The following is a 27577-nucleotide window of genomic DNA, read 5'->3' on the forward strand; positions in this document are numbered from 1 at the left end:
AACCTGAGTTGCCACTTGCTTTGCTAAATCAGCTTTTTCTTGCCAAACTGTTACTTTATACAAATTATTATTATTTATATACACAGGAGATTTCTACCCTGTCAGTGATTTACAAACGTTCCATCTTCTCTGGAGGTCTTTATCTGTTTTTAAAAAAAATTTTAGCTTGCAACTTGATGAAATCTATCTACCGTTGTCGAAAAAATACAACATGGGAGGTTTAGTATCAATACCGGAAATCTCTTTTCTGTATTTCAGACAAAAATTGGATTTAAAGCAGCATTTGTCTTTATTTCATACACTTAGAAACATAGGAACATAGAAGACTGACGGGAGAAAAAGACCTCATGGTCCATCCAGTCTGCCCTTATACTATTTCCTGTATTTTTATCTTAGGATGGATCTATGTTTATCCCAGGCATGTTTAAATTCAGTTACTGTGGATTTACCAACCACGTCTGCTGGAAGTTTGTTCCAAGGATCTACTACTCTTTCAGTGAAATAATATTTTCTCATGTTGCTTTTGATCTTTCCCCCAACTAACTTCAGATTGTGTCCCCTTGTTCTTGTGTTCACTTTCCTATTAAATTTATTTACATTTATTTACATTTATTTCTTTTTGCAGAACAGAATTAAAAAGCTGTTAAATTTGGAAGCAGATCAAATTAAACCAATGCTTAATATGGTAACCTTGTGGAATGAAGAGGTTAAAAATAAGCTATCATAAAAAATATGCAACGACAGAAAGTATTTTATTATTAAGTGCTACTTAAAGTCAGCCCATGGCAGTGATGGCGAACCTATGGCACTCGTGCCACAGGTGGCACAGACTGAGCCATTCACAGGGCACGCAAAACTTCCTGAAACCCTAGAATGCAAAAAAACGGCCCAATGGGCAAACCGGAAGTTCAAAAAAATGGACTTCCGGTTTGCCCGTTGTGCTGGTTTTTTGCACTTTGGGGCTTCAGGAAGCTTCCCTGAATCCTTCAGAGTGTGAAAAACAGCACAACCAGAAGTCCGTTTTTCAGAACCTTCAGTTTGCCCGTTGGGCCGTTTTTCACCCACCGGGGCTTCAGTGAGGGCTGTGCATATGCACGAGGGCAGGGTGGGTGGGTTGTGCGCATGCCTGGGTGGAGGGAATGGCTATGGGCATATGCACACACACTAGTGCGCGCATACATTACCTTTTTGGCACATAAACCAAAAGAGGTTCGCCATCATTGGCCTATGGTGTGTCCCATATTTTCTTTCCCGTTTACATAAAAGATTTTGGAATCAAAGTCATATTGACTTTTCTTACCATTTCTCCTTCTCTGAAAGAAATGGGTACTGAGATAAGATCAGCTCTGCAATGAAACTATAATATGTTTTTTTACACCTGAAAAAGAAAAAAAAGAGTCTGAGTTAGAGGTTTTACACATCAGAAACAAAGGAGGATGAAATTACTACTTAGTTTAGAATACATTGAGCTGGAAGGGACCTTAGAGATCTTCTACTCCAGCCCCTGCTCAATCAGGAGAACCTATACCATTTTAGATAAGTGACTGTTTAGATTAAAAATTGACTGCTAAAAATATCCAATGATAGAACGCCTACGATTTCTGGAGGCAAACTGTTCCACTGGTTAATTGTCATTATGGTTAGGAAGCTTCTTCTCAATTCCAGGTTGCTTCTTTGATTAGTTTCCATCCATTGCTTCTTGTCCTGCCCTCTGGTGCTTTGTAGAATAATTTGACCCTTTGTGGCAGCCCCTCAAATACTGAAACACTGCTATCATGTCACCCCTAATTCTTTTCTTTAGGCTTCTTCATATGTTTTATTCTCCAGGCCTTTGATTATCTTAATTGCTCTTCTCTGAACTTTTTGCAAAGTCTCTACATCCTTTTTGTAGTATGGTGACCAAAATTGGTTCAGTATTCCTGGTGTGGTCTTATTGGAGTTTTATAAAGTGGTACTGTACTAGCAGTTCACGCCAACTAGTTGTGTTTTGTTTGCCGATATTCATTGCCTTCAATGTTTTAATTATTTTAATAGTGACTGATCATATTTTAAAGAATGATTGCTTTTATGTGTTTATTGTTTTAATTGTAGTATGTTGATGAGAATCTTTTTAGGAAATGGGTGGGCCATATAAATTTGATAGATCCTCTCCAGATATTTGTTTTCAATAGGAATTGTGAAATCCTTCCCCAAGATAGGTTCTACGTTTAGGCAAGAAAAACAAAATGCACAGGTACAGTATATGTGGTACATTGCTCAACAGTAGTAACTGTTAGAGGGATCTTGGAGTCCTAGTGGACAACCATTTAAATATGAGCCAGCAGTGTGCAGCAGCTGCCAAAAAAGCCAACACAGTTATGAGCTGCATTAACAGAGGGATAGAATCAAGATCACGTGAAGTGTTAATACCACTTTATAAGGTCTTGGTAAGGCCACTCTTGGAATACGGCATTCAGTTTTGGTCACCACTATGCAAAAAGGATATTGAGACACTAGAAAAAGTGCAGAGAAGAGCGACAAAGATGCTTAGGGGACTGGAGGCTAAAACATATGAAGAACGGTTGCAGGAACTGGGCATGGCTAGTTTTATGAAAAGAAGGGCCCAGAGGGGCATGATAGCAGTGTTCCAATATCTTAGGGGTTGCCACAAAGAAGAAGGAGTCAACCTATTCTCCAAAGCACCTGAGGGTAGAACCAGAAGCAATAGGTGGAAACTAAACAAGGAAAGAAGTAACTTAGAGCTAAGGAGAAAATTCCTGACAGTCAAAATAGTTAATCAGTGGAACAGCTTGCCTCCAGAAGTTGTGAATGGCCCAACACTGGAAGTTTTTAAGCAAATGTTGGATAACCATCTGTCTGAAGTAGTGTAGGGTTTCCTGCTTAAGCAGGGGGTTGGACTAGAAGACCTCCAAGGTCCCTCCCAACTCTGTTGTTGTTGTTGTTGTTGTTGTTATTATTACCACTACTACTACTATTATTATTACAGTGTTCCCTCGATTTCCGTGGGGGATGCGTAAGTAAATACACCATTTGTGGCTATGGACAGTATCACAAGCCTTCCCTTAACACTTTAAACCCCTAAATTACCATTTCCCATTCCCTTAACAACCATTTACTCACCATTATTACTGGTACTCACCATTGAATAAGACAGTGATCCTGATATTTATAAACATAATTATTTATTAACAATATTTTTTTGTTTGTTATTTATTTGCAAATATTATTAGCTTGGCGATGACATATGATGTCATTGGGTGGGAAAAACCGTGGTATAGGGAAAAAAGCCGCAAAGTATTTTTTAATTAATATTTTTTGAAAAACCGTGGTATAGGCTATTCGCGAAATTTGAACCCGCGAAAATCGAGGGAACACTGTATTATTATTATTATTATTATTATTATTATTATTATTATTATTAAGATGGCTCCTGCCCAGTAGGAAAAGTTTTCTCTCCTGTCGATGATCTGCTGTTTTTGTTGCCAAAAACTGGTTCTTTGGCAGTCTTGGTCCCTGGATTTGAATGGAGGCACTTGAATGGAGGACATTCATGCGCCGTATGACTTTTGGATGGCTGTGGACCGCACTTGGGGTGTTGTGATCTTCCAGCGGCCTGCGGAGCTGGCTGCAGAGTTGGACACTGAGGAGGTTGGGGAGGAACATGGGCCAGTCCTAGAGTCTGGAGAAGGCTTGGTGTCAGAGGCAGAGATCCAGTCCAGGCCATCTGGGAGGTCTCTGCTAACTCTGGAGCCTCCAGAGGCTGATATGAGCAAGGCAGAGGAACCAAGAGAGCTTGTTCCCAATGCATACATGCGCAGAGCTGCCAGAAGGCTAGGGGCTACTTTGGAATAAGGCTTGGAGATTATTGGCCCCTCCCATTGGATATAGAAGTGGAGCAAACGGATGTGCTCATTGCGGGAAGCAACTTGGTTCAATTCTGATCGGTGTAACTTAGCAGCTCAGTTCTGACTCTGTCCTACCGGTGCGCCCCGGTGCAGTAGTCTGGTAGTGGCCCGCAGATTGTGCAATTTGCGGGCGATAGCTCTGCTGCTGTGTTTCCCAGTCTGTGCACAGCATCATTTTTTTTTTACTATTTTTCGGCACTTTTTTGCTTCAGCGCATGTGTGAAAGCAAAACTGTGCAAGGGGACGTATGCACAAGCGTAGCGATGCACGTGCAAAACATCACAATGTCCGTGCAGTGCACCAGTATGGAAACAAGAGGAACTCCGTGCCTTGCAAAGTTCCTTGAAAATTAGTCTTTGGCAGCGTGTCAAGAGGTAAAGGTTGGTGGTTATCAGCCTTCTTCCAAAAGACTTTGGAGATTTCTGTCGGACTAATTAACATTGTTTGGGACTTATTACGGCTGGGAATGAATGTAATTCACAGCCATTGAAATAAAAAGAAGTTTCTTGGGACTATGTCTGTGTTTTATGATTTATCAGGAAGCCCAGGTCAGAACAGGGAGGGGGGGGATCTTGAAGATTGCAGTTCCCTATGAGAGCAACCGGAAAGTCATTGGTATTTTATCCAACTTTTCCTATCAACAAACCGTTCCCATAAGCGAAACCTGGGTTTTAAATTCACTTTGCTCTGTTTTTATCTTTAAAAGTTAATTGGCTAGCTGAATGCTTCCTCCCTGCTGGATTTTATCTGTTCTTTTTTGGTTTTTCCTTTGATCTATTTGGATATTTTCATTAACTTCAGCTTTTCCATAAGGAAACATTGTGTTTCTTTGGATAGTGAAAGTGCTTTTAGAAACATAGAAACATAGAAGACATCTAGTCTGCCCTTATACTATTTCCTGTATTTTATCTTACATTGGATATATGTTTATCCCAGGCATGTTTAAATTCAGTTACTGTGGATTTACCAACCACGTCTGCTGGAAGTTTGTTCAATTTACATTTTTATTGGACATTCACTACAGGGATTTTGTATTTTGCCAATTTGCAAAAGTTTTGGAGTTTATTTTTCTTAATCATTTTAAATTTTGGATCAAAATATCCCAAAAATATTCTGTTCTTATCTACCACATTGAATAATTTAATGTAATTTCTTCTTAGATTTATCACATTTAACTAGGGAACAATTTCATCTGAAATTTTTTTTAGAGGACAAAATGGCTTTGGAGATTGGATGCATTGTGTTTAACCAGACAATTGAGAGATGATATTAAGAAACAAACATGGATATTTGATCCAGGATCAATCAGGGTTAATATGTGGAATAATTTGGGATGATTATGAAGCCATAAATTTTCTATGAGTTGATTACTATAAGAGTTCATTAACAAAGGTTTTTGGAATTTTAATCTTGTCTTTTATTATTGTCCTTCCTGTTAAGTATTTCTTTTTATTAATACTGCGTACTGATGATAGTTTAACAACTTGTAAATAGAATTAGTAATTTAAAAACTTTTGGCCCTTTTTCAGAACGGGTGGGAAACTAATATTGTTGTATTAATCAGCATTCAACTAGGGGGGACAATATGTGTTAAGTCTTTTTTCTTTTTAAAAAAATCTTTATTACAAATACATGGGGAAGGGAATACAAAAAACAAAAGGTCTATTTAGACATTGGTACAATTTCGTGCAGTTTTAAAGTATGCAATTTTAAAATAGTATACATTATTTACATGGGGGAGGAAAAAGGAGATGAAAAGATAGAGCAAGGAAAAAGGAAAAAGAGGGGTAGAAGGAAAAAGAGAAGAGAGAAGAGCAAAAGGCGAGAAATGAAGAAGGAAAAGGAATAAAACAGCTAGGTAAGAGAAGAAAGGGCAAGAGCTTATAGAGGAAAGATAGAGAATAGGACCAGCATACGGCTGGTGTATCGTATCCTTATGACGTAAAGTTCATATTCATCGTTGGAGTGTCGTTCCCCCCCTTTTTTAAGAGTAGTTGTAAATTTCTATTAGTTATATTAGGACTGTAGTTTTACATTTTTTCTGGTGTTATATATATATATATATATATATATATTTGTTTTCGTAAATTTTCACGGGTATATGTATGTAGATTGTTCTGAGTTCGGGTTTTGCCCTGTGTAATATTTTGCATGTTTATGCGACGTTTCGGCGAAATCACATTCACCATCATCAGGCTGAAGTTTCCAAGCTTCGTGCTGTTGTAAAATGGAATGTTTGCAACTGTCATTTCTTCTTAGTATATAGTGTGGGGGTGGAGATTTGGTTTGAATGTAGCAAATAGATTGGGTGATTATGTTTCAGTGATCTGATTGGTTGGTGTAATCATAATTATTAGAAGGATTGACATGGTGATTTTTATGAAGTGTTTTTGTTTAAGGCTGGTTTCCAAATCTCTGGCAGGCGGGAGGTATCATCCCTTTTATTTAAACAAAGGGGTCTCTTTTCAATTTCGAAATTGAAAAGAGACCCCTTTGTTTAAATAAAAGGGATGATACCTCCCGCCTGCCAGAGATTTGGAAACCAGCCTTAAACAAAATAAACACTTCATAATAATCAACATGTCAATCCTTCTAATTATTATGATTTTAGAATTTTATATTTGGAAATCAGCCTTAAACAAAAAACTTCATAAAATCTTCATGTCATTCCTTCTAACAACTATGATTACACCAACCAATCAGATCACTGAAGCATAGTCACCCAATCTATTTGCTACATTCAAAGCAAATCTCCACCCCCACACTACATACTAGAAAGAAATGTCAGTTTGCTAATATTCCATTTACAACAACACAAAGATTGGAACTCCAGCCTGAAGATGGTGAATGTGATTTCACCGAAACGTCGCATAGACATGCAAAACATTACACAGGGCAAAACCCGAACTCAGAACAATCTACATATATATATATATATATATATATATATATATATATATATGTGTGTGTGTGTGTGTGTGTGTGTGTGTGTGTGTGTGTGTGTGTGTGTGGTGTGTGTGTGTGTGCGGTAAAGTATCTTGCAGGAATTTGTATACACAATTAGGTTATTTTGTTGGATTATTATCGTTTTGTATTAAATGAAGGATTTTCCTTTTTTTCAGCCAGTTATACCATTTGCCCCAGACTTGGTAAAATACTGTATCTTGTCTATTTTGTAATTCCATAGTTAATTTAGCCATTTCTGCGTATACCATGACTTTAATTACAAAGTTTAATATAGTAGGTGTTTGCTTCTGTTTCCAGGTCTGGGCATACAGGATTCTTGCTGCGGTTAGAATTTGAATTATAATATAATAATCATCTTTGTTGATCTTTTGTCTAATTATGCCTAGTAAAAACAATTCTGTTTTTAAGGATATATTTGCGGATACAATTTGATCTATAATTTTTTTTATTTTTAGCCAATAAATTTTTGCAACGTTTTTGTGTTAAGTCTTTTTTAATGCACCTTTTTCTTTTAAAAGTCTTGTTTGTTCTCTTTTCTTCTTTTTGTTTTTAATTTTTGGGGGTATTTTGTATGCTAACTTTTTTTTGGGAATAAAATAAAAATAGATTTAGGGGGGAAAATTGTGAAATCCTGTCCTGTAACAAGCTACCATAATTATGCATACCTGATTTAACAGTTTCATCTTCTGAACTGACCTCTGCCCACTGGTTATCACCAGAGAGCAATCGGTTTTGAGATTCGCTGAGTGGCCTAGTAGGAAATGGCTGACTAGTAGAAGAGCTGAAAAATAAAATCTATGTTAGAGAGAATGGATTCCCACAAAAGTTTACGCATTCAATTCTTCATGAAATATCTTTAAAACTGCACTCTTGCTTCAGATTATGTATTCCTATCGTCCAATAGAACCTAACTACAAACTTTGAATAATTTTTAACTTTTTCTTTTTTAAGAGTCACTGCTGTCATCTGATGGTTGTTCAGATTTTCAAAGCTTAGATTTGTTGCCCTAACTCAGTGGTTCTCAACCTTTCTAATGCCGTGACCCCTTAATACAGTTCCTCATGTTGTGGTGACCCCCAACCATAAGTCCAGCGCCAATTCTCCCAACAGAACTTTAAGCTGATTGGCAGGAAGTTCAGGGGGACACCCCAACTATAAACGCCCGATTGGTCGGATTGTAAAAATATGCTCCAAGGTGCTAGAATAGAAGCTTTAGTTCCTAACACCATGGGAAATTTGTTTTTTCCTATGGTCTTAGGTGAGCCCTGTGAAACGGTAGGTTGAGCCCCAAAGGAGTCCTGACCCTCAGGTTGAGAACCACTGCCCTAACTACTGTATAACATTCATGTTTAGCGTAAAGAAAAACAACTCTAAATTTATAAGAAAGTCCCACAAACAAGATTTTTTTTAAAATGACCATAAATATAATACTCAGACACCTTGAACACTGTTGCTTTATTTTGCTAAACAGAATATTACAAGTAATCTTGGAAACTGTTTCTACCAACAAATAGCTAAAGTTGTTCAGAGGCTACCTATCAGGGATATTTTAATTTGGGTATTCAAACTCAGTGGTTTATATGCTACATTCAAACTCTGAAAGAAACAGCAAATTAGAAATGTTTCTAATTTCTCTACTTGCATGTCAAAAACAGGTGGCAAGAATCCAATCAAGAGCTCAGCAAACTTCACAGAACAGATATACAAAGTCATGGAAAAATAGCCCAAAAGCTTTTCTGCGCCTTTTCAATTAAAACAATTTAACTGATAAGAGTTTCCAATACCTATCCCCTATTTATTTATTTATTTATTTATTTATTTATTTATTTATTTATTTATTTATTTATTTATTTATTTGATATGACAGGATAAGCAAGAAATTAATGTACAATTACAATAAAGCTAAAAACAAAGTTAAAAAACAAAAACAAAAAGGAATGCAAACAATAGAACAAAATTGATGTATCCCATACAGTGTTAGCCTGGTGTGTAATTCCAGAAATGCGTCTGGTTAGATTAATTCTACTTTATTGTAAAATTACAATAATAGGACCTTGCAAGTTTGAAAGTACAACACCCCTTTACATTTACAATGCAAGAAACAAGGGAGTAAACCTTCTAAGACATTTATCAGACCCGTATTACTTTTGTGGGCTTCACTGCCTCTTGTCTGGCCATTCCTCTGGCTGTGGATCTTCCCAAAGCTATAAGCCTTTGGCCTATTTCTGTTTTTAGCCAGCAATTGGAAGGGGGCGTGGATGGGTCATTTATGATCCTTTGTTCTGCAGCACTGGCCCAGCCAATGATAAACAGCATCTGTAAACTTCAGCCCCCTGCGTTTTGGAAAAATGGGGGATCAACAGCTATTTCTCTCTTTACTGCTGAAATGGTGCCATTAGATTGAGGTAAAAGATAATCCTATTTTCCCAGGATACAGGCAGGGATAGAGAGGATTGGTTCTTGTTGGAGGAGATAGCTATTTTGAAGTTCTCCTTGTTCTGGAGAACAAGTCTAACTACACATGGTTCTCCTTCCATCTCAAAAATCAAGATAAATCACAGATTATTTTTTTTTAAACTATTTTTTACTTTTTTAAACCTATTTTTCCTTTATTTTGCTCTTTGGATACCTTTTTGGGAACCTTTTGCTTAGCCAAAACAGAACAAAATGCAGTGATAGATATTCTGAGGACCTATGGCACACAAGGGCAAGAGGGGCTAAGCCACCAACCCATAACATTGAAGACCCTCCGTTCTCTTACTACAATTCCCCAAGGTGGTGTGTTAAGTGCCAGAGTCCTTGAATTGCTGGCCTCTCAATGAAATGATGCCTATCAAGCTTCTCTAGTGACTTCATGAGATATTATTCCATCTTAAAGTTCTGGCTACTTTTCATTACCCAGTCAAGAACACCCAGCCAGGCTGCAGCTTTGAAAATCTTCACCAGTGGTAGGCTATAAACCGGAACTCTAAATTGTGCTCACCGCGGCGGCTTATAAGTACTTGTGGGACCTGTGAGATTTTGCTTCTGCACCTGTGGAGGTAGCAAAATTGCGCACGGAGCCGCAGACGCGCCCGTGTTTTGGTGAGGTTTTTTGCTTCCACGCATGGCAAAAAACAGGTGCACCTGTGGCTCTGGGTGCAATTTTGCTACCGCCACAGTTGCAGAAGCAAAATCGTGCTGGCCCTGCAAATACTTACAACCCATAGCGGCGAGCGCAATTTAGTGCTCTGGCTCATAGCCCACTGCTGATCTTCACTATAACCAAACACCTTCAGTTTTCCCCATTCATACATAGGGTTAGAGGGAAGAAAAAAGTTTTCATTAACAGTTTCCGCTGCCCAAGTCCTGGCCTTCTTAGAGGCAGACCTTTGCCAGGGATGACCATCAAGTATCGTCCACATATAAGGGCCAGCTCTCTGCTCAGCCTTAGCATCAGGCAGCAATGATCCTCTCTCAATCTATTCACATGACAAAAAGATTTATAAAACAAATCTCTCTTATTACAACCAGCAATTTAAAGCCTTGTTTGGAATACCTGATTTGGAATATGGCGTTCTCCACACTAGTAACATCTGACAAATATCAAATAGATTATATTGGGAAGAAGGAATTACTTTGAGAAGCAGGAAGGAACAACTGCAACAAAGGCAATGGTCAAATAAAATATATGTGAGTCTGGAGCAGAAATGTAGATTGAAAAAGACCTTCCCTAGTTCTCACTAAGACAACGGAAAGGGGGAGGGAGTATAGTCAGATTTGCATGACTCTGTTACTGTAATTTTGCAATAAAAGTAGTATTAACTTTTATTTCCTTGGTTTCCTAGTTTAGCCTACCTTAAAAGCATGATAACCACACACTGTTTGCCCAAAAAAAGAATTCTGCACAATCCAATCAGATATCATTAGTCTGCACCTAGACTTGAACTTCATGACTCAAGATAAATTCAGTTTTGCATTGGTGCCAGGTAGCAATCTTCTCCTTTTTTTCTGCCCTATCCCAGACTCTAAATTAAAAAAACCAAGGGTCTAGACTGGGTGTTAGAAAACAGCTCTCTTAATTTCCCTGGACAAAGTTTGTTTTAGTATATATGTTCAGGCCGAATAAGCTTGAAGTCTACTTCCTACAGTGGAACCTTAACACTTTCATACATTGCCAGAAAAAAAGCCAGAGGTATTTATAGAGCAGGCCACCCATATCTACAACCTGTACAGAACCTATCATTTCTATCCCGTATTCTTACCAACTCTGGTTTTGTTTCTATGACCAATCTTAAGTGGTGTGTCATTTATAAATTGGAATAGAGTGTTTTCACGCCACAGAAATCCACACCAGAATCCTTATTAACTCTGTGTCTGAAGAGAGTGGGGTTCCCACCTCAGCATTTTTCTCTCTGCTCTAGAATAAGAAACTTCACAATCGGTTTAATTCAGACAAAGGGATGATGATGGGCAAGCAAATTGGGACTTTCATACCAAGCTTCTTCATACGTCTTACACTATGAATTCCTTCTCTCATTCACACCAATTGCAATTAGGCTTAGAACTATTTGAGAAGTGAATTCTTGTCTCTGGTTATCTGCTGATGAGATAAAAGTGGTCCCCTGTGCGTGGGGACGTGCAGTAGCAGACCTCTGTGTACCTATGTAGAAAGCATTGCATGCACCTTTTAACAGTTTCATTTTGGCTTGAGACGGCAAGCTGCTCGGGATCCATAATCACCAGGCGTGTTGGAAAGTTGCAACCATCTCCTAAGCTGCACAGCGCAATAAACAAGGCAGAACAAGTATTTCATTAGCTTGATGAATATACATAACAGAAACATCTATGCAACTTATGCTTTTAAACATCCTGTAACGTGGAAGAATGGTACATAGACCATGAACATGACATATTCAGCACCAAGTATTGTCCCTGGCACGAGAAAGAGCTTACTGTAGTTGCAAGTAGTTTTCAGAGGGTATTAATAATTATTTAACATTAATAATTTGCCTGCAAATGTCAAAAGGTGTCATCTTAAAAAAATGGAATGTTCATAAGCTGCTTTTTAGACCAGGAATGTCTGAACGGTACATTCTTGCAATCTTTATCAGTACAGTACATTCATTCATTCATTCATTCATTTATTGGATTTATATGCCGCTCCTCTCCGAAAACTCGGGGCGGCTAACAGCAATCATAAACAGTATACAATAATAATCCAATACTAAAAGCGAATTAAAAGCCCCTTAATATACAAAACCAAACATACATACAGACATACCATGCATACAATTGTAAAGGCCTAGGGGGAGAAGAAATCTTAATTCCCCCATGCCTGGTGGCAGAGGTGGGTTTTAAGGAGCTTACGAAAGGCAAGGAGGGTGGGGGCAATTCTAATCTCTGGGGGGAGTTGGTTCCAGAGGGCCGAGGTCGCCACAGAGAAGGCTCTTCCCCTGGGTCCCACCAAGCGGCATTGTTTAGTTGCCGGGACCCAGAGAAGACCCACTTCTTAATTCCCCCATGCCTGGCGGCAGAGGTGGGTTTTAAGTAGCTTACGAAAGGCAAGGAGGGTGGGGGCAATTCTAATCTCTGGGGGGAGTTGGTTCCAGAGGGCCGGGGCCACCACAGAGAAGGCTCTTCCCCTGGGTCCCGCCAAGTGGCATTGTTTAGTTGACGGGACCCGGAGAAGACCCACTCCGTGGGACCTAACTGGTCACTGGGATTCGTGCGGCAGAAGGTGGTCCCTGAGGTAATCTGGTCCGGTGCCATGAAGGGCTTTATAGGTCATAACCAACACTTTGAATTGTGACCGGAAACACATTCCTGGTGCAGTCTATGTAATTCCAGAGTACACTATATTTTTGCTTAACTTTTTTGACCAGACAATTCTGAAACATTTACAATTTTTCAACAAAGGCTTTTATACAATTGCTAAAGAAATTATTCATGGAGGGAATCTATCTATATGGTCACTAAGAGTTGAAAATTATTTAATGGTGTACTGTCAATCAAAATTAATTGTAACTGGCTAATTGGATTGCTGACTTTATCAAGTACTATAGGATTATAAGAATAGTAGATACTTGGAACAAACTTCCAGCAGACCTGGTTGGTAAATCCATAGTAACTGAATTGAAACATGCCTGGGATAAACATATATCCATCCTAAGATAAAATACAGGAAATAGTATAAGGGCAGACTAGATGGACCATGAGGTTTTTTTCTGCCGTCAATCTTCTATGTTTCTATTATTTGTAATGGCAATTACAAAATGGCAGTATATTTAACAAACACCTTTTGAATTCATTGGTCTACATGCAATGAATGTAGTATGTAGGCCAATGCTACATTCATTGAAGCATTAGCACTAACACTAGCAGCATGTAAAGTACCTATGTCAGTGCTTTCTATGATTACGAGTTGGGACTAATTCAGCAAAAAATTGTGTCTGAAGTTTAATGAACTACTCAGAATATTTAAGAAGTGGATGTTGACTTCATTATACACTAAGTATAGCAGACAGTCCTCAGGTTATGACTGCAATTAGGACCAGAATTTTTGTTACTTAGTGATGCAGTCATAAGGTGTAATGTGAATGACCAGAGTACCTCCGGAACCGCCTGCTACCGCACGAATCCCAGCGACCGATAAGGTCCCACAGAGTTGGCCTTCTCCGGGTCCCGTTGACTAAACAATCTCGTTTGGCCGGCCCCAGGGGAAGAGCCTTCTCTGTGGCGGCCCTGGCCTTCTGGAATCAACTCCCCCCGGAGATTAGAACTGCCCCCACCCTCCTAGTCTTTCGTAAACCACTCAAGACCCACCTATACCGCCAGGCATGGGGGAGTTGAGACACCTTTCCCCCAGGCTTTTTATATTTTATGTTTGGTATGTATGTGTTGTTTGGTTTTAAATATGATAGGGTTTTTATATGCTTCTTTTTAATATTAGATTTGTTTCGCTATAATATTGTTTTTTATTATTGTTGTGAGCCACCCCGAGTCTTCGGAGAGGGGCAGCATACAAATCTAATAAATTATTATTATTATTATTATTATTAATGTCTATCAACAGCAATCTGTGTAGAAAAAGTTGAGAGTTCCAGGCAAGTAGGGTAGTCACTGTATGGATGCTATATATAGGGTGCTGTGGGTGCGCACTCTGAAGTGCAGATGGGTGTGTGGTCATGTGAAAAAGGGACTCCAGGATGTGGGTGGGTGTGCAGCTCTACAGGGGATGGGCTCCCGAAGGCAAGTGCCCCTGAGTACAACAGAGTAGATGGGTCCTATGGGCCAACACTACAGTGCAGGGTTGTCAAACTTGCAGCCTACGGGCCAGATATGTCATGTGCTGTCCACACCCATGCCCAGTTTAGCAAAGGGGGGAAAGTCCCGATACATCACATGACGCCATGTGACACCCCTGCTATAGTGTGTTAGGAGCAAGAGCAACTTCCAACTTCCTGCCTATTTCTACAGTGACTTTGTGGGAAGCTGGCAGAAAATGCAATCACCTAACCATGGCACACTGCAACATTGTGATCAGAAGCCAGGTATTGGCTGCAGGGGAGAGCCTTCTCTGTGGTGGCTCCGGGTCTCTGGAACCAGTTACCTCCTAAGATTTGTACTGCCCCCACCCTACTGGCCTTCTGGCAAGCTGTAAAGTCTTGGCTTTTCTGGCAGGCCTGGGCCATTGATTAGATGATGCATGATTGAGATCCAGCCATAAATGATAGGCATGGTTTATTGTGAGTTTTAAATTGTTTTAAAATTGTTTTCTTTTTACATATTTTAATATGAATATAGTATACTTTGTTACTTTTGGTTGTGAGCCGCCCAGAATCCTTAGGGAGTTGGGCAGCATACAAATTGGACTAATAAATAAATAATAAATATGTAACCACAGGGATGTTACACTGGCTGCATCTTTGCAGAATGATAGTAAATCCTTTTCATTCAGTGCTGTCATAATTTTGAATGGCCACTGAACAAGTGATCATAATTCAAGGATTACCTGTATGGCTAAGAGTAATCATAAGGAACCATTTTGGTTTAATATCAGTGTGTTAATTTAGAGTACTATATCAAATTTTAATTATGGTCACAGTCCAGGATATACAGTGTAGCATAAGATGAACATCATTTAAAGATTAATATACTTCCTGTTCTGGTTTCTGGTAGAAATTTAGCAATTACAAATAACTCTTATTAAATGCATTACAGTGAACCCTCGATCATCGCGAGGGTTCCGTTCCAGGACCCAACGCGATGATCGATTTTTAGCGAAGTAGCGGTGCGGAAGTAAAAACACCATCTGCGCGTGCGCAGATGGTGTTTTTGCTTCCACTGCCGCCCGCCCTTCGCCCGCCCACCCCGTTGCTCGCGCCTGGGGTGCGCGCGCGGTGGGGACTCCCTAGATCCGCTTCCCAGCTGGGGAGCGAAGCTGGGATGTCCCCAAGCGCGCGCGCTTTCCCCAGCAACGCGCGCGCGGTGGGGACTCCCTAGATCCGCTTCCCAGCTGGGGAGCGAAGCTGGGATGTCCCCAAGCATGCGCGCTTTCCCCAGCAACGCGCGCGCGGTGGGGACTCCCTAGATCCGCTTCCCAGCTGGGGAGCGAAGCTGGGATGTCCCCAAGCGCGCGCGCTTTCCCCAGCAACGCGCGCGCGGTGGGGACTCCCTAGATCCGCTTCCCAGCTGGGGAGCGAAGCTGGGATGTCCCCAAGCGCGCGCGCTTTCCCCAGCAACGCGCGCGCGGTGGGGACTCCCTAGATCCGCTTCCCAGCTGGGGAGCGAAGCTGGGATGTCCCCAAGCGCGCGCGCTTTCCCCAGCAACGCGCGCGCGGTGGGGACTCCCTAGATCCGCTTCCCAGCTGGGGAGCGAAGCTGGGATGTCCCCAAGCGCGCGCGCTTTCCCCAGCAACGCGCGCGCGGTGGGGACTCCCTAGATCCGCTTCCCAGCTGGGGAGCGAAGCTGGGATGTCCCCAAGCGCGTGCGCTTTCCCCAGCAACGCGCGCGCGGTGGGGACTCCCTAGATCCGCTTCCCAGCTGGGGAGCGAAGCTGGGATGTCCCCAAGCGCGCGCGCTTTCCCCAGCAACGCGCGCGCGGTGGGGACTCCCTAGATCCGCTTCCCAGCTGGGGAGCGAAGCTGGGATGTCCCCAAGCGCGCGCGCTTTCCCCAGCAAGGCGCGCGCGGTGGGGACTCCCTAGATCCGCTTCCCAGCTGGGGAGCGAAGCTGGGATGTCCCCAAGCGCGCGCGCTTTCCCCAGCAACGCGCGCGCGGTGGGGACTCCCTAGATCCGCTTCCCAGCTGGGGAGCGGAGCTGGGATGTCCCCAAGCGCGCGGGCACCGCCCGCCCGCCCACGCTGTTGCTGGGGCCGCTTCCCAGCTGGGGAGCGGAGCTGGGGTGTCCCAGGGAAGCCTCTGGGGGAAGGGGGAAGACCCAGGGAAGCCTCTGCCCGGCGGGGAAACTCCACCATCTACGCATGCGTGGAAGGGCACGCATGCGCAGATGGTGGAGTTTACTTCCGGGTTGAAAACTCGCGAAATAGCCCTTTCGCGATACTTGAGGACGCGAAACTCGAGGGTTCACTGTATTTCATAAACAAAGAAACTCCATTTTATTCTCTTTTCTTCTGGATTCAAACACATTTCATACTGGCACATATCTCTTAGCCCATTATCTTCCTTAATTGCATTTCTCACATTCCTTCTCCTTCTCCACTTAACAAGATTTATTTCCTAACAGCATGATCTCTAGAACAGCAGAACTGACTGTTAATCAACACAAAATACTTTTGCTTACTTGGGAGTGGCATGGAAAACCTCCATATTTCTCTTCGGCAACTTTGAAACTTCACCCAAATACATCACTACAGTATTTAACCCATTCCTCCCCTTAATATCTTCTTCCAAACACCTGTTCTCTACGTTTTTGGGCCCTTCTGAATTTAGGGTTTACCCAGCGAGCGTCTGATTCTTCCTTGCTAGATCCTGAACTCATAGCCCCATCCTGTGGCTGGCCTCCCACCTGTTCTACTACCTGTAACCTCGGGCCCCCCACTAATTCATAAACACTATCTGTATCAGAGTCCTCAATTTCTTCATCATCCTCCAACTGACCAGGAGTATGTACAACACTTCTGAACTCTATATCCAAAATTTAGAATTTGTAACTAAAATATATAAATGACAATACCTCGTAAAAATAGGGAGCAGCCAGTATTTCTTTTCATCTCCAAAAACCTCTTTTAAGTTTTTTTGACATCCAAGTGAGAAGCCATTTTTGTCAGGCCCATTTCGGAACATCGGTGCCCGGAAAGCTTCTATATCACACATAAATAAAGGAAAACAAAATGAATCAATTTAGGATAGTGAGAAAGTCTTCCATGGCAGAATGTTAAGAATAACACACGATTGAGTCATCTCTCATGAAAATATTGTCACTTGCAACCATGTTACATCTGGGTCATTCTTTGTCAAGTGGACAAAGTGATGAAATTGAAGTCTTATTTGAAAAGAAACCATCACAAAAACAAAATATATGATAAGAAAAAACTTGCTCTTTCTAATGAAATAAAAATGAAGATTATTGAAGGTGAGAAAACAGAGTGATAGAAAAAAACTTGCTCTTTCTAATGAAATAAAAATGAAGATTATTGAAGGTGAGAAAACAGAGTGATAGAAAAAAACTTGCTCTTTCTAATGAAGATGATGGGAAAAAAGCTGTTTTCTCACCTTCAACCATCTTCATTTTTATTTCATTAGAAATACCATGTTTTTTCCTATCATATATGTTGTTTTTGTGATGGTTTCTTTTCAAATAAGGCTGCAAAAATCAATCAAGTGGACACCTGGTCCACTTGACAAAGAATGTCCCATCTCTTAAACTACATTGGAGAAAAAACTGTTTCAGATAGAAACATCAATTGTATTTTATTTGATCAGACCATTATAAAAACTAAAAAACAAAGAGAGAGAAAAGTGAATACTTTATAACGCTATCACATTTGTCTATTCTATTCTATTCTATTTATTCCATCCCATCCCATCCCATTCTTCTATTCTATTCCATCCCATCAATCCTATCCTATTCTGCCTAATTATATGCAAATATGATCAGATATTACATTTAAAGGTTAATCATGGGCCAGATTCAATTTTGAACATAAGCACAGCTCACAAAATTATGAGAATGAGTTGGAGAACCTGGAGCTGCTTGGTCAATGGATGGGGTAGGAACTAAAGAATAACAGAAATAATAACAATAACAACATCAACAGTAGCAGCAATAATAACAACAACATTATTGATAATGATAATGACAACAACCACAACAATAATCATCTGCTGGTAGCAACCCTTATCAACCATTAATGCCACTCAATGGCATTTGTGAGTTTTTAAATTGTTCAGTTGATTGAATTTCCTATTTAATGAATAAAACAATAGTAATAATATTAATATTAACAACAATACTATTTTTTATAAAATACATCGAGAAATTGCAGCTTCCTACAATAACACCAGCAGAATGCAGAAAACTGCACTACTCGTACATCATATTTTCAAGGAGGCACTTGGCTGATACCTAGGACCCTGGCAGCAACCCGTATCAGCCACTAGCACCAGTCAATGGTATTTGTGATACATTTTTGAATGTTCAGTTGGCTGAGTTTCATGTTTAATGAATAAAGTATTGTAATAATAATAATAATAATAATAATAATAATAATAATAATAATAATAATTATTATTATTATTATTATTATCAGTTTCCGGTCACAATTCAAAGTGTTGGTTATGACCTTTAAAGCCCTTCATGGCACTGGACCAGAATATCTCTGAGACCGCCTTCTGTCGCACGAATCCCAGCGACCGATTAGGTCCCACAGAGTGGGCCTCCTCCGGGTCCCGTCAACTAAACAATGTCGGTTGGCGGGCCCCAGGGGGAGAGCCTTCTCTGTGGCGGCACCGACTCTCTGGAACCAACTCCCCCCGGAGATCAGAACTGCCCCTACTCTTCCTGCCTTCCGTAAACTCCTCAAAACCCACCTTTGCCGTCAGGCATGGGGAAACTAAACATCTTCTCCTGGGCACGTTGAATTTATATATGGTATGCTTGTGTGTGTGTATGTTAGTATAGGGGTTTTTCTTAAATTTATAATATTTTAATTAATTGGATTATGTATTGGATTGTCTTTTCACTTGTTGTGAGCCGCCCCGAGTTTTCGGAGAGGGGCGGCATACAAATCCAAATAATAAATAAATAAATAAATAAATAAATAAATAAATAAATAAATAAATAATAATATCATCATCACCACCATCATCATCCCAGTAATTTACTAACCAATTGTTGATCTGTTTTTACCAACTAGCCAGCAGTGGTAACTAAACAATGACAGTATGCTGATGAAGAACATGGCAGCCACAAAGAAAAGGAAAAGAACATGGAATTTTGCCCGGGTGTCTGGTAGTTCATTCTGAGAAGAAAAAGAAAAGAGCTATATTAATGCATTTTCATCCATTTTCTGTTCAAGTGCTATTTTCTTATTGTGAATTAAAATAAATAACATGAATTCATGTTCAGCAACTACCCCGTTTCCCCGATAGTAAGACACCCCCGATTGTAAGACATATCGGGGGTTTCAGGGGGGTCGGCTAATATAAGCCGTACCCCGAAAGTAAGACATATGTCTTACTTTCGGGGAAACACGGGGGTATTGCCGGGGGGGGGGGAGCCCGATGACGTCGCTTCCAAGCTCCCCGCGTGCCCCTCGCTTTCGCCTCGCCGCGGCTCCACCGCCTCTTCCCCTGCCGAGGCTCGGCTGCGAGCGGCCAGCGAGGCCGACCGGCTCTGAGGCGAGCGGCCGGAGCTGTGCCCTCCTTCGCCCGCCTCCTTTCCGGCAGGCAGGTGGGGCTGCCCAACTGCGCAGAGCGGCTCCTCCCCTCCAGACACACGCTTCCCCGACACGCGTCTGTGGCTCCACGCGTGCACGCCGCTTGGAGCCCTGAGGTTGAACTTGGAAAAGGGCTCACGAGGCTCCTGTCCCGCGGCTGCCCTTCTGGACTCTGGGGAGATGCCCCTTTCAATTTTTTTCCAATGTAAGACATACCCCGAAAGTAAGACGTAGTGGGGCTTTTGGGGGTAAAAAGAAAGTAAGACACTGTCTTACTTTCGGGGAAACACGGTAATACATTTGACAGCCCACAGTGTATTTCTTTGTGGTCACAACTTTCACAACTAACAGACAAAAGTCACTGAAATGGAAAGATTAACAGCTGACTGCCGGCCAGCCAAGTCAGGAAGAAAACAAACAATGTTCAAATTCATCTTCCTAAATTGGATATTAAGGAAGGACAGAAGAGCTAACAAATTGCCAAGACGGACTAACTAATGATTAGCAAGGGAATAGTTGTTGCGCTGGATGAAGCAAGAAAGATTTAAGCAAAGTTTTTGTTAAAGAATGATAAAAAAAATATGGGTGAAACTCAAAAAATAAGAATACTACGCAGATGTTCATTTATTTCAGTAATGCAACTTAAAAGGTGAAACGTATGAGAGAGACTCGTTACATGCAAAGAAAGACAGTTCAAGCCATGATTTGTCATAATTACAACTCATGAAAACCCCAAATCCATCATCTCAGAAAATTAGAATATCACATGCGATCAATAAAACAAGGATTGTATCTAGAACAATACTGGACCTCTGCAAAAGTATAAGCATGCATATGTATTCAGAACTTGGTTTGGGCCCCTTTTGCAGCAATTACTGTCTCAATGAAGCATGGCATGGGAGCTATCAGCCTTTGGCACTGCTTCAATAGCGGTCTTCAGCTCTTCTGCATGGTTTCTGATCTTCCATAACAACTCAGCAGTGCCCAAACTAAGTACTGAGTACATGTGTATGCTTATACTTTTCAGAGGTCCGGTATTGTTCTATGTGCCATCCTTACTTTACTGATCGCATGTAATATTCTAATTTTCTGAGATGGTGGATTTGGGGTTTTCATGAGTTGTAATCCCTTATCACAATTACGACAAATCATGGCTTTAACTATCCTGCCTTGCCTGTTATGAGTATCTCTCATATACTGCTCAAAAAAATAAAGGGAACACTCAAATAATACAGTACATCCTAGATCTGAATGAATGAAATATTCTCATTGAATACTTTGTCCTGTACAAAGTTGGATGTGCACAACAGCATGTGAAATTGATTGTCAATCACTGTTGCTTCCTAAGTGGACAGTTTGATTTCACAGAAGTTTGATTTATTTGGAGTAAATATTGTGTTGCTTAAGTGTTCCCTTAATTTTTTTAGCAGTGTATATTAAGCTTCACCTTTTAAGTTTCATTACTGAAATAAAAGAACGTTTGCACCATATTCTAATTTTTTGAGTTTCACCTGTAGACCTCTAAATGATGCATTTAAAAAAATTTAAGAATATTTCTTGAAAATATAAGATTTTAAGGCAGGAATCCTTCTTGGAAGTCTTGTCAGGATTTCCTCTACTAAAGGAAAAAGTAACAATATCTATCAAAGAGAAGGCTGACTTTCAGATCGTATTTACAACCAATAGGTATGGAAATGTCTGCAGTTGATATTCAGCAGGCGCAGAGATCCGAGAAAAGAGGCAACCTAATGCAATAACTAAATCTGCAGAACCCATGGTATTTCCAATCCCCAACACATTCCAAACCATGTCTATTTCAGCTGATGTTGATTAATGCCTTCTCTTGAAATCAATTTAAAGATTAATTTGGAGTTAAGAAAATGGCTGTGCATTAGGGACAGATAAGCAACACTGAAGCCTTTGCCCCCCTTCTTCCAGTATAATCTTGAGAATCATAAGAAGATTGATCCATAAAGCTAGTTAAATTAACTCAACGAAGGAAGTACTCCACCTTATTTTTTTTAAAACTGGAACGTGTGTGTGTGATAATGCTTTTTACTTACCCTCTTACTATTTACTTACTACTTACTATTATTTCTTTTAAAAACATGTTAACGTTATGTTCTTGGGTGATATGGATAAGACATGTCCATATCATAAGTGATGGGGAATCTTTTTCTTTTTGCATGCCAAAAATTGGTGTGTGTGCACACGCTAGCAGGCATGTGTGCTGGTACACAACCCTTCCTATGCATGCCACACTGAATATGTGCACATCCATGCGCAATCATTCCTGAAGCCTCCAGAAAGCGAAATATGAATCAAAAGTTCAGAAAAACGGACTTCTGGTTTGCCCTTTGGGCCATTTTTCACACCCTGGGGGCTTTAGGGAAGCCTCCAGGACCACCAAACAGGTGGCCCACGAGTCAGATGCGTCATGCACAGGCCACACCTACTCCGGTTTTGCAAAGGCAAAAAACATTACGATACGTCACAGTACATCACATGACGCGATCAAGTTTGACCCCCGTGGTTTAAACTATTTAAACAGGATTATACTTCATACATTTCAAAACAGCTTTGTATTGTAGCAGAGTACACTGTACGCAGGAGGAAGGGAAAGAGAATTCTTTACATATTTGAAAAACGTTTTCCATATACTGAAGATTCGCGTGTTGAGCAAAAAGTACAGTAGTACCTCTAGATACGAGTTTAATTCGTTCCAGAAGGGAGCTTGTATGTCGAACAACTCGTATCTGGAACAAATGGCTTTAGACTTTGTTTTTCCCATCCGAGATAACCAGAAGCAAGGATTCTTGCGCCACCTAGTGGACGCTCGGTTCGTATCCCGAATTTGAGCTCGGGTCTCGAAAAGAAATTTATCTCCTCTTGTGGCTCGTATCTTGGAATACTCGCATGTGGAGCAGCTCGTATCTAGAGGTACTACTGTATAGTGTTTTATTAATGTAGCACAATTTTTATGTGCTCAAATGGCTAAATACCTTATTAAAGCCTCATATTAAGAATTCAATAGCATATTCCTTTTAAGGAATGACAATACAGCGAGGAACTGAAATTGGTTCTTTATTAATAAAACATAGATAACATTAACATCCATTTAATTTTCTGTCGGTATATGCTACGCTTCCGAACACCAATTTCTCCCTCGGGCATTAAATAAAACGCATAAAGAACTGGAAATATTGTATAATAATACTGTAACCCTCTATCAGAAATAAATGTACAAAATAACATGTTAGCAGAGACTACTTCTTAAATTGCATTTTACCTTTGGACAATTCTCAGCAGATTTCCTGCGGCAAAGCTTTGTGCAAATAAAGACAGTTTATTAAAAGGCTATAGCCCCTTAAGTCTAGAGTTCAGAAATAAGTAAAGATGCTGTTAGAAAATTGATGGTCTTTGCGTGCACAGGGTGTAAAACGTGCAGTATTCAATGTCAAGAGACCAATAGTTTACATTCACTGAATGAATATGTGAAGATGAACTTGTGTTTGCATAATGAGATAAAGGAATTACTGATTTTAATGGTGTACGTTCAAGACGCACCATTAAAATTAAAAGATCTATTCATTGCTCTCTCTAATTTTCATTATGGGAAGCCCAACTTGGAACTATCTCTACAATAGAAATCAACTAAGAAACTTGATGGTAATTTCTGTCTTCATTCATCATAATTTGAACTAAAATTTGTTAGCCAATTATGAATCAAAGCAAATTGACGGTACAATTTATTATTTAGTTTCTCTGACCTCTTAATCCAAATCCCTGAACTTCTTCTTCTCCTGGGAGAATGTTTAGGAAAAATATTAAATATAGATAAAAGACCCATGCTCATGCTCATCTTCTCCACATTGTAATCTTACTTGCCAACTCCAGTTGAAAAGAGTTCTGCTAATTCCTTCCTGCTTATAAAAGGGTCGCCCAGAAAGTGCACATTTTTTTCTTCAACAATTATTTATTGAACACAATGAAACTTACACACAAGAAAGAATGATGCTTCCTCTTCACTTCCTATTTTTTCACGTAATCTCCATCCCGTTCTATGGCCTTCCTCCAGCAAGACACAAGGGTGTGTATGCCCTGTCGGTACAACTTCGCCATTTCTACACTGTGCAAATCACCTCTAATGACCTCACCCTTTGTGCCCAGCGACTAATTGTACTTCTGTCGACTGCAGATTCTCCATAAACTGTACACAAACGTTTGTGAATGTTCCCAACAGTTTCTTTTTCTGCAGTGAGAAATTCAATGACGACGGCTGCCTGTAACGTACATCACTTACAGATACCATTTCGAAACACTGCTGCAGCTATGCTATCTGTTTGAAGAAACACAAAATTTACACAGGCACTCCTGACAATTCAAATAATGTATATCTAAAGGTTCACATTTGTACCATTATTGTAGGCTGAGAAAAAAAAATTGATGCATTACTTTTTGGGCGACCCTCGTATGATAAGCATGTACAATAAAATACATGTACCTATGGCAATTTTTTAAAATGTGTGCATACTAGCTGGAAGCAATATTCCAACAAAAAGCCATATTTAAAAAAATTAATAAACAGGCATGAACATGAAGAAGACCAACAGAGTGCATCCATAAACAGCAATAGCTATCAGAAGACATAATGAAAACACCTTATCCTCACAATGTGGATAGATTCAACCATAATTTCAACTGGGAAAATGTGAGCATCCTAGACCATAACGCTAGGGAATGCCTTAAAGCTTGATATTCAGACAAATTAACCATAAATGGATACATAGACATAAATCACATGTACACAACATTCAAAAAAGTCCATAAAACATTAAGGAAACAACAACAATGAAAAACAAGAGTATGTCCTCTCCAAAATAAGCAAAAATTAACATCAGACCAAAAAAAATCAAGTCAAGAACAATATTGTAATCAAGCAACTACCAAAGAAAAAAACCATATCCTCTCCAATGCTGGCAGGGCAAGCTACTATATATAAACCCAACTTCCTACTAGCACTAATGATGTTACCTATTTGAGTAATTAAATATCTGCAAGCAAACCACCAAACTCAGAAATGTTCATAATAACATGAATTAATAATTGAGTAAGTTATATTGAAATGCTGAAATGTGCCACCTGAGAAACGGAGCAAAGTGGGAATTTTTTTCTGGAAGAACAACAAATAATGGAAACAAGCATCACACACACACACAACCTCTTAGTGAGTATCCAAATGAACTGAGTTTCTCTAAGAGGAAGATGGAGGCTCTCTAAATATGGTAAATACCGTAAATAAACTGAATTTCCTATACAGATGTTAAGGATAATCTTCAATGGCATTGGTGCTTTGCCACAATCTCTGCAGCCATTTTCACTTAATAATAATAATAATAATTAATAATTAATAATTAATTAGATTTGTATGCCGCCCCTATCCGAAGACCAGGGGCGTCTCACAACAACAATAAAACCATACAGAAACAAATCTAATAATTAAAACTATAGTTAAAACCCATTACCTTAAAAACAATCGATGCTACACAATCATACCCACTCATAACTTTAACGGTCAGAAGGGGGATACATTAGTTGTCCCATGCCTGGCGATTATAGATGGGTCTTCTTGGCCATAAATAAAGGAATGACTTCTTGGTCATTCCTTTATTTTCAACCATTTTTATATATTTTTCAATGAATGGCAAGACAATTCTCCAGGGACATCAGCTGATTAATAAATTGGAAACTTTTGAGCTTTATCGCTAAGATTCTTCATGCTTGTTCCAAAGGTGGGTTCCTCCAGGTTCACCCAAACCGTTAGCAAGCCACTAGTGACATTATGATGATGTCACGGAACTGGGTCTGTTGGTGCCGCTCTGTGGATGCAGCCATCTCTTTTTTTGGAATTTGTTTGGATTTTGGGGATGGGGGGTGTTTAACATAGAAACATAGAAGACTGACGGCAGAAAAAGGCCTCATAGTCCATCTAGTCTGCCCTTATACTATTTCCTATATTTTATCTTACAGTGGATATATGTTTATCCCAGGCATGTTTAAATTCAGTTACTGTGGATTTACCAACCACGTCTGGTGGAAGTTTATTTCAAGGATCTACTACTCTTTCAGTGAAATAATATTTTCTCACGTTGCTTTTGATCTTTCCCCCAACTAACTTCAGATTGTATTCCCTTGTTTTTGTGTTCACTTTCCTATTAAAAACACTTCCCTCCTGAACCTTATTTAACCCTTTGACATATTTAAATGTTTCGATCATGTCCCCCCTTTTCCTTCTGTCCTCCAGACTATATAGATTGAGTTCATTAAGTCTTTCCTGATACATTTTATGCTTAAGACCTTCCACCACCAAGGGTTTTTTTCTTCTGTGCATGCGCAGAAGCCATGTTTCCAGCACTGTACATGCGTCAACACCTTGTTTTCAGCTTTTTTGGAGTGGGATTTTTTTTTATTTTTTAAAAGGCACTGTGCGTGCCCACATGGTGCAGCCACGCAGCGCAGCCATGCAGTGTGGCAGGAAGCGAACCGGCAGTGAGGTAAGTTAGAACCCACACCTGACTTGTTCCAATGAAGCTAAGCCTGTGTATGAGGCACCAATTGGCTCAAATTCTGTCTTCTACAACTTTCCCGTGATAGTTAAGTGTGTAATCGGGGGGGGCGGGGTGACAGGTACTATCAGAAAAGGTTGACTCCTAAATCAGATAATATCTGTTCCCCTATTCACTGGTAATCTTTTTTTTAAAAAAAGTAATACGGCAATACTTAAATTAAATTATTTGATACTTAATTGTTCTGCCGGGCTCTCTGGTAGGAGCCTCCCGAAAATTCAAGGGTACAAATTTCAGACACACACACGTTTGAAAATTCAAAACAATGTTCTTTATCCCAAAATTCAAAATAAACTAAGCACTCTTTTTGTATTGCAAAGAGCACTCGTCCCAAAACAACTGGGTAGTCTGTACAATTAACCTTAAGCAGTCATTAAGGGCTTAGCTAGCAGCTGTGAAGAAACTTCACACCCCTTCTTCTTCCAACAAAGTGAGACACACGCGCACACACACACACATGTTGCTCTGCTTTGTTTTCAAAGGCGTGAAAAATCAACAAGCAAAGTCCAGAAACCAGCAACCCAGGATTCCTGACGAACTGCGATCAGATACTCTTCCACAACGGCCAAACCCACATGCTGCTATTTATAGCAGCAGCCCTAATTACAGCAGCCCCACCCAACCACAGGTGGCCTCATTTTCTCTTGTAATAATCCTTTAGTTGTTGTCTCCTATGCATCACTCTACGCATGCGTGGATGTGTCATTAATTCTTGTTCAGGATCCAAAGATGATACAGATGATTGATCTCCTCCTGGGCTGTCTGCCAAACTCCCCTCTTCCCTGTCACTCATGCTGCCTTGGTCAGAGGAGGCTTCATCGGCAGATTCCATCGGGAGCAAAACAGGCATGCGGCATGTAGATGTTTCCTCCACATCCACCTGCACATTCCTTGGGGCAGGAGCTGGGCCAGAGCTAACCACAACACTTAATGTGAAATGTTAAGAAAATAGGATCACCAATTTTGCTCAAAATTAATGCTACACTAAGAAGGAAACAAAACCCTTAGCCTGTGGATCTAGAAAAGCCGATGTGCATCTGTTTCAAAGTTTGGAATGCATCAAGATCTTAAAACAGACTCAAATCAGATTTCAAAATCCAACATTTAAAATTTCATTAAGAATCCTATCGTCTTGCAATTTCTCAGCTGTGATTTGGTAGAAGTCTTCATTACTATAATGTGCATGTACCACAATAT

At 40.2% G+C, this 27577-nt stretch overlaps 1 protein-coding gene across 1 annotated transcript in view; it reads right to left on the reverse strand.

The window, feature by feature from the left end:
- Positions 1-27577, reverse strand: part of ZDHHC20 (zinc finger DHHC-type palmitoyltransferase 20) — an 83691-nt gene that overhangs the window by 4627 nt on the left and 51487 nt on the right. Inside the window, exons 8-12 of the mRNA XM_070749774.1 lie at positions 19205-19337; positions 17051-17177; positions 11539-11628; positions 7538-7653; positions 1301-1378 (exon numbers count right to left, since the gene is read on the reverse strand). Of these exons, the coding sequence (XP_070605875.1) occupies positions 1341-1378; positions 7538-7653; positions 11539-11628; positions 17051-17177; positions 19205-19337 (504 nt within the window). The 3' untranslated portion in view covers positions 1301-1340. The remainder of the gene's footprint in view (positions 1-1300; positions 1379-7537; positions 7654-11538; positions 11629-17050; positions 17178-19204; positions 19338-27577) is intronic.

Source organism: Erythrolamprus reginae, chromosome 4, assembly GCF_031021105.1.
Source record: "Erythrolamprus reginae isolate rEryReg1 chromosome 4, rEryReg1.hap1, whole genome shotgun sequence".
Lineage (NCBI taxonomy): Eukaryota > Metazoa > Chordata > Lepidosauria > Squamata > Dipsadidae > Erythrolamprus > Erythrolamprus reginae.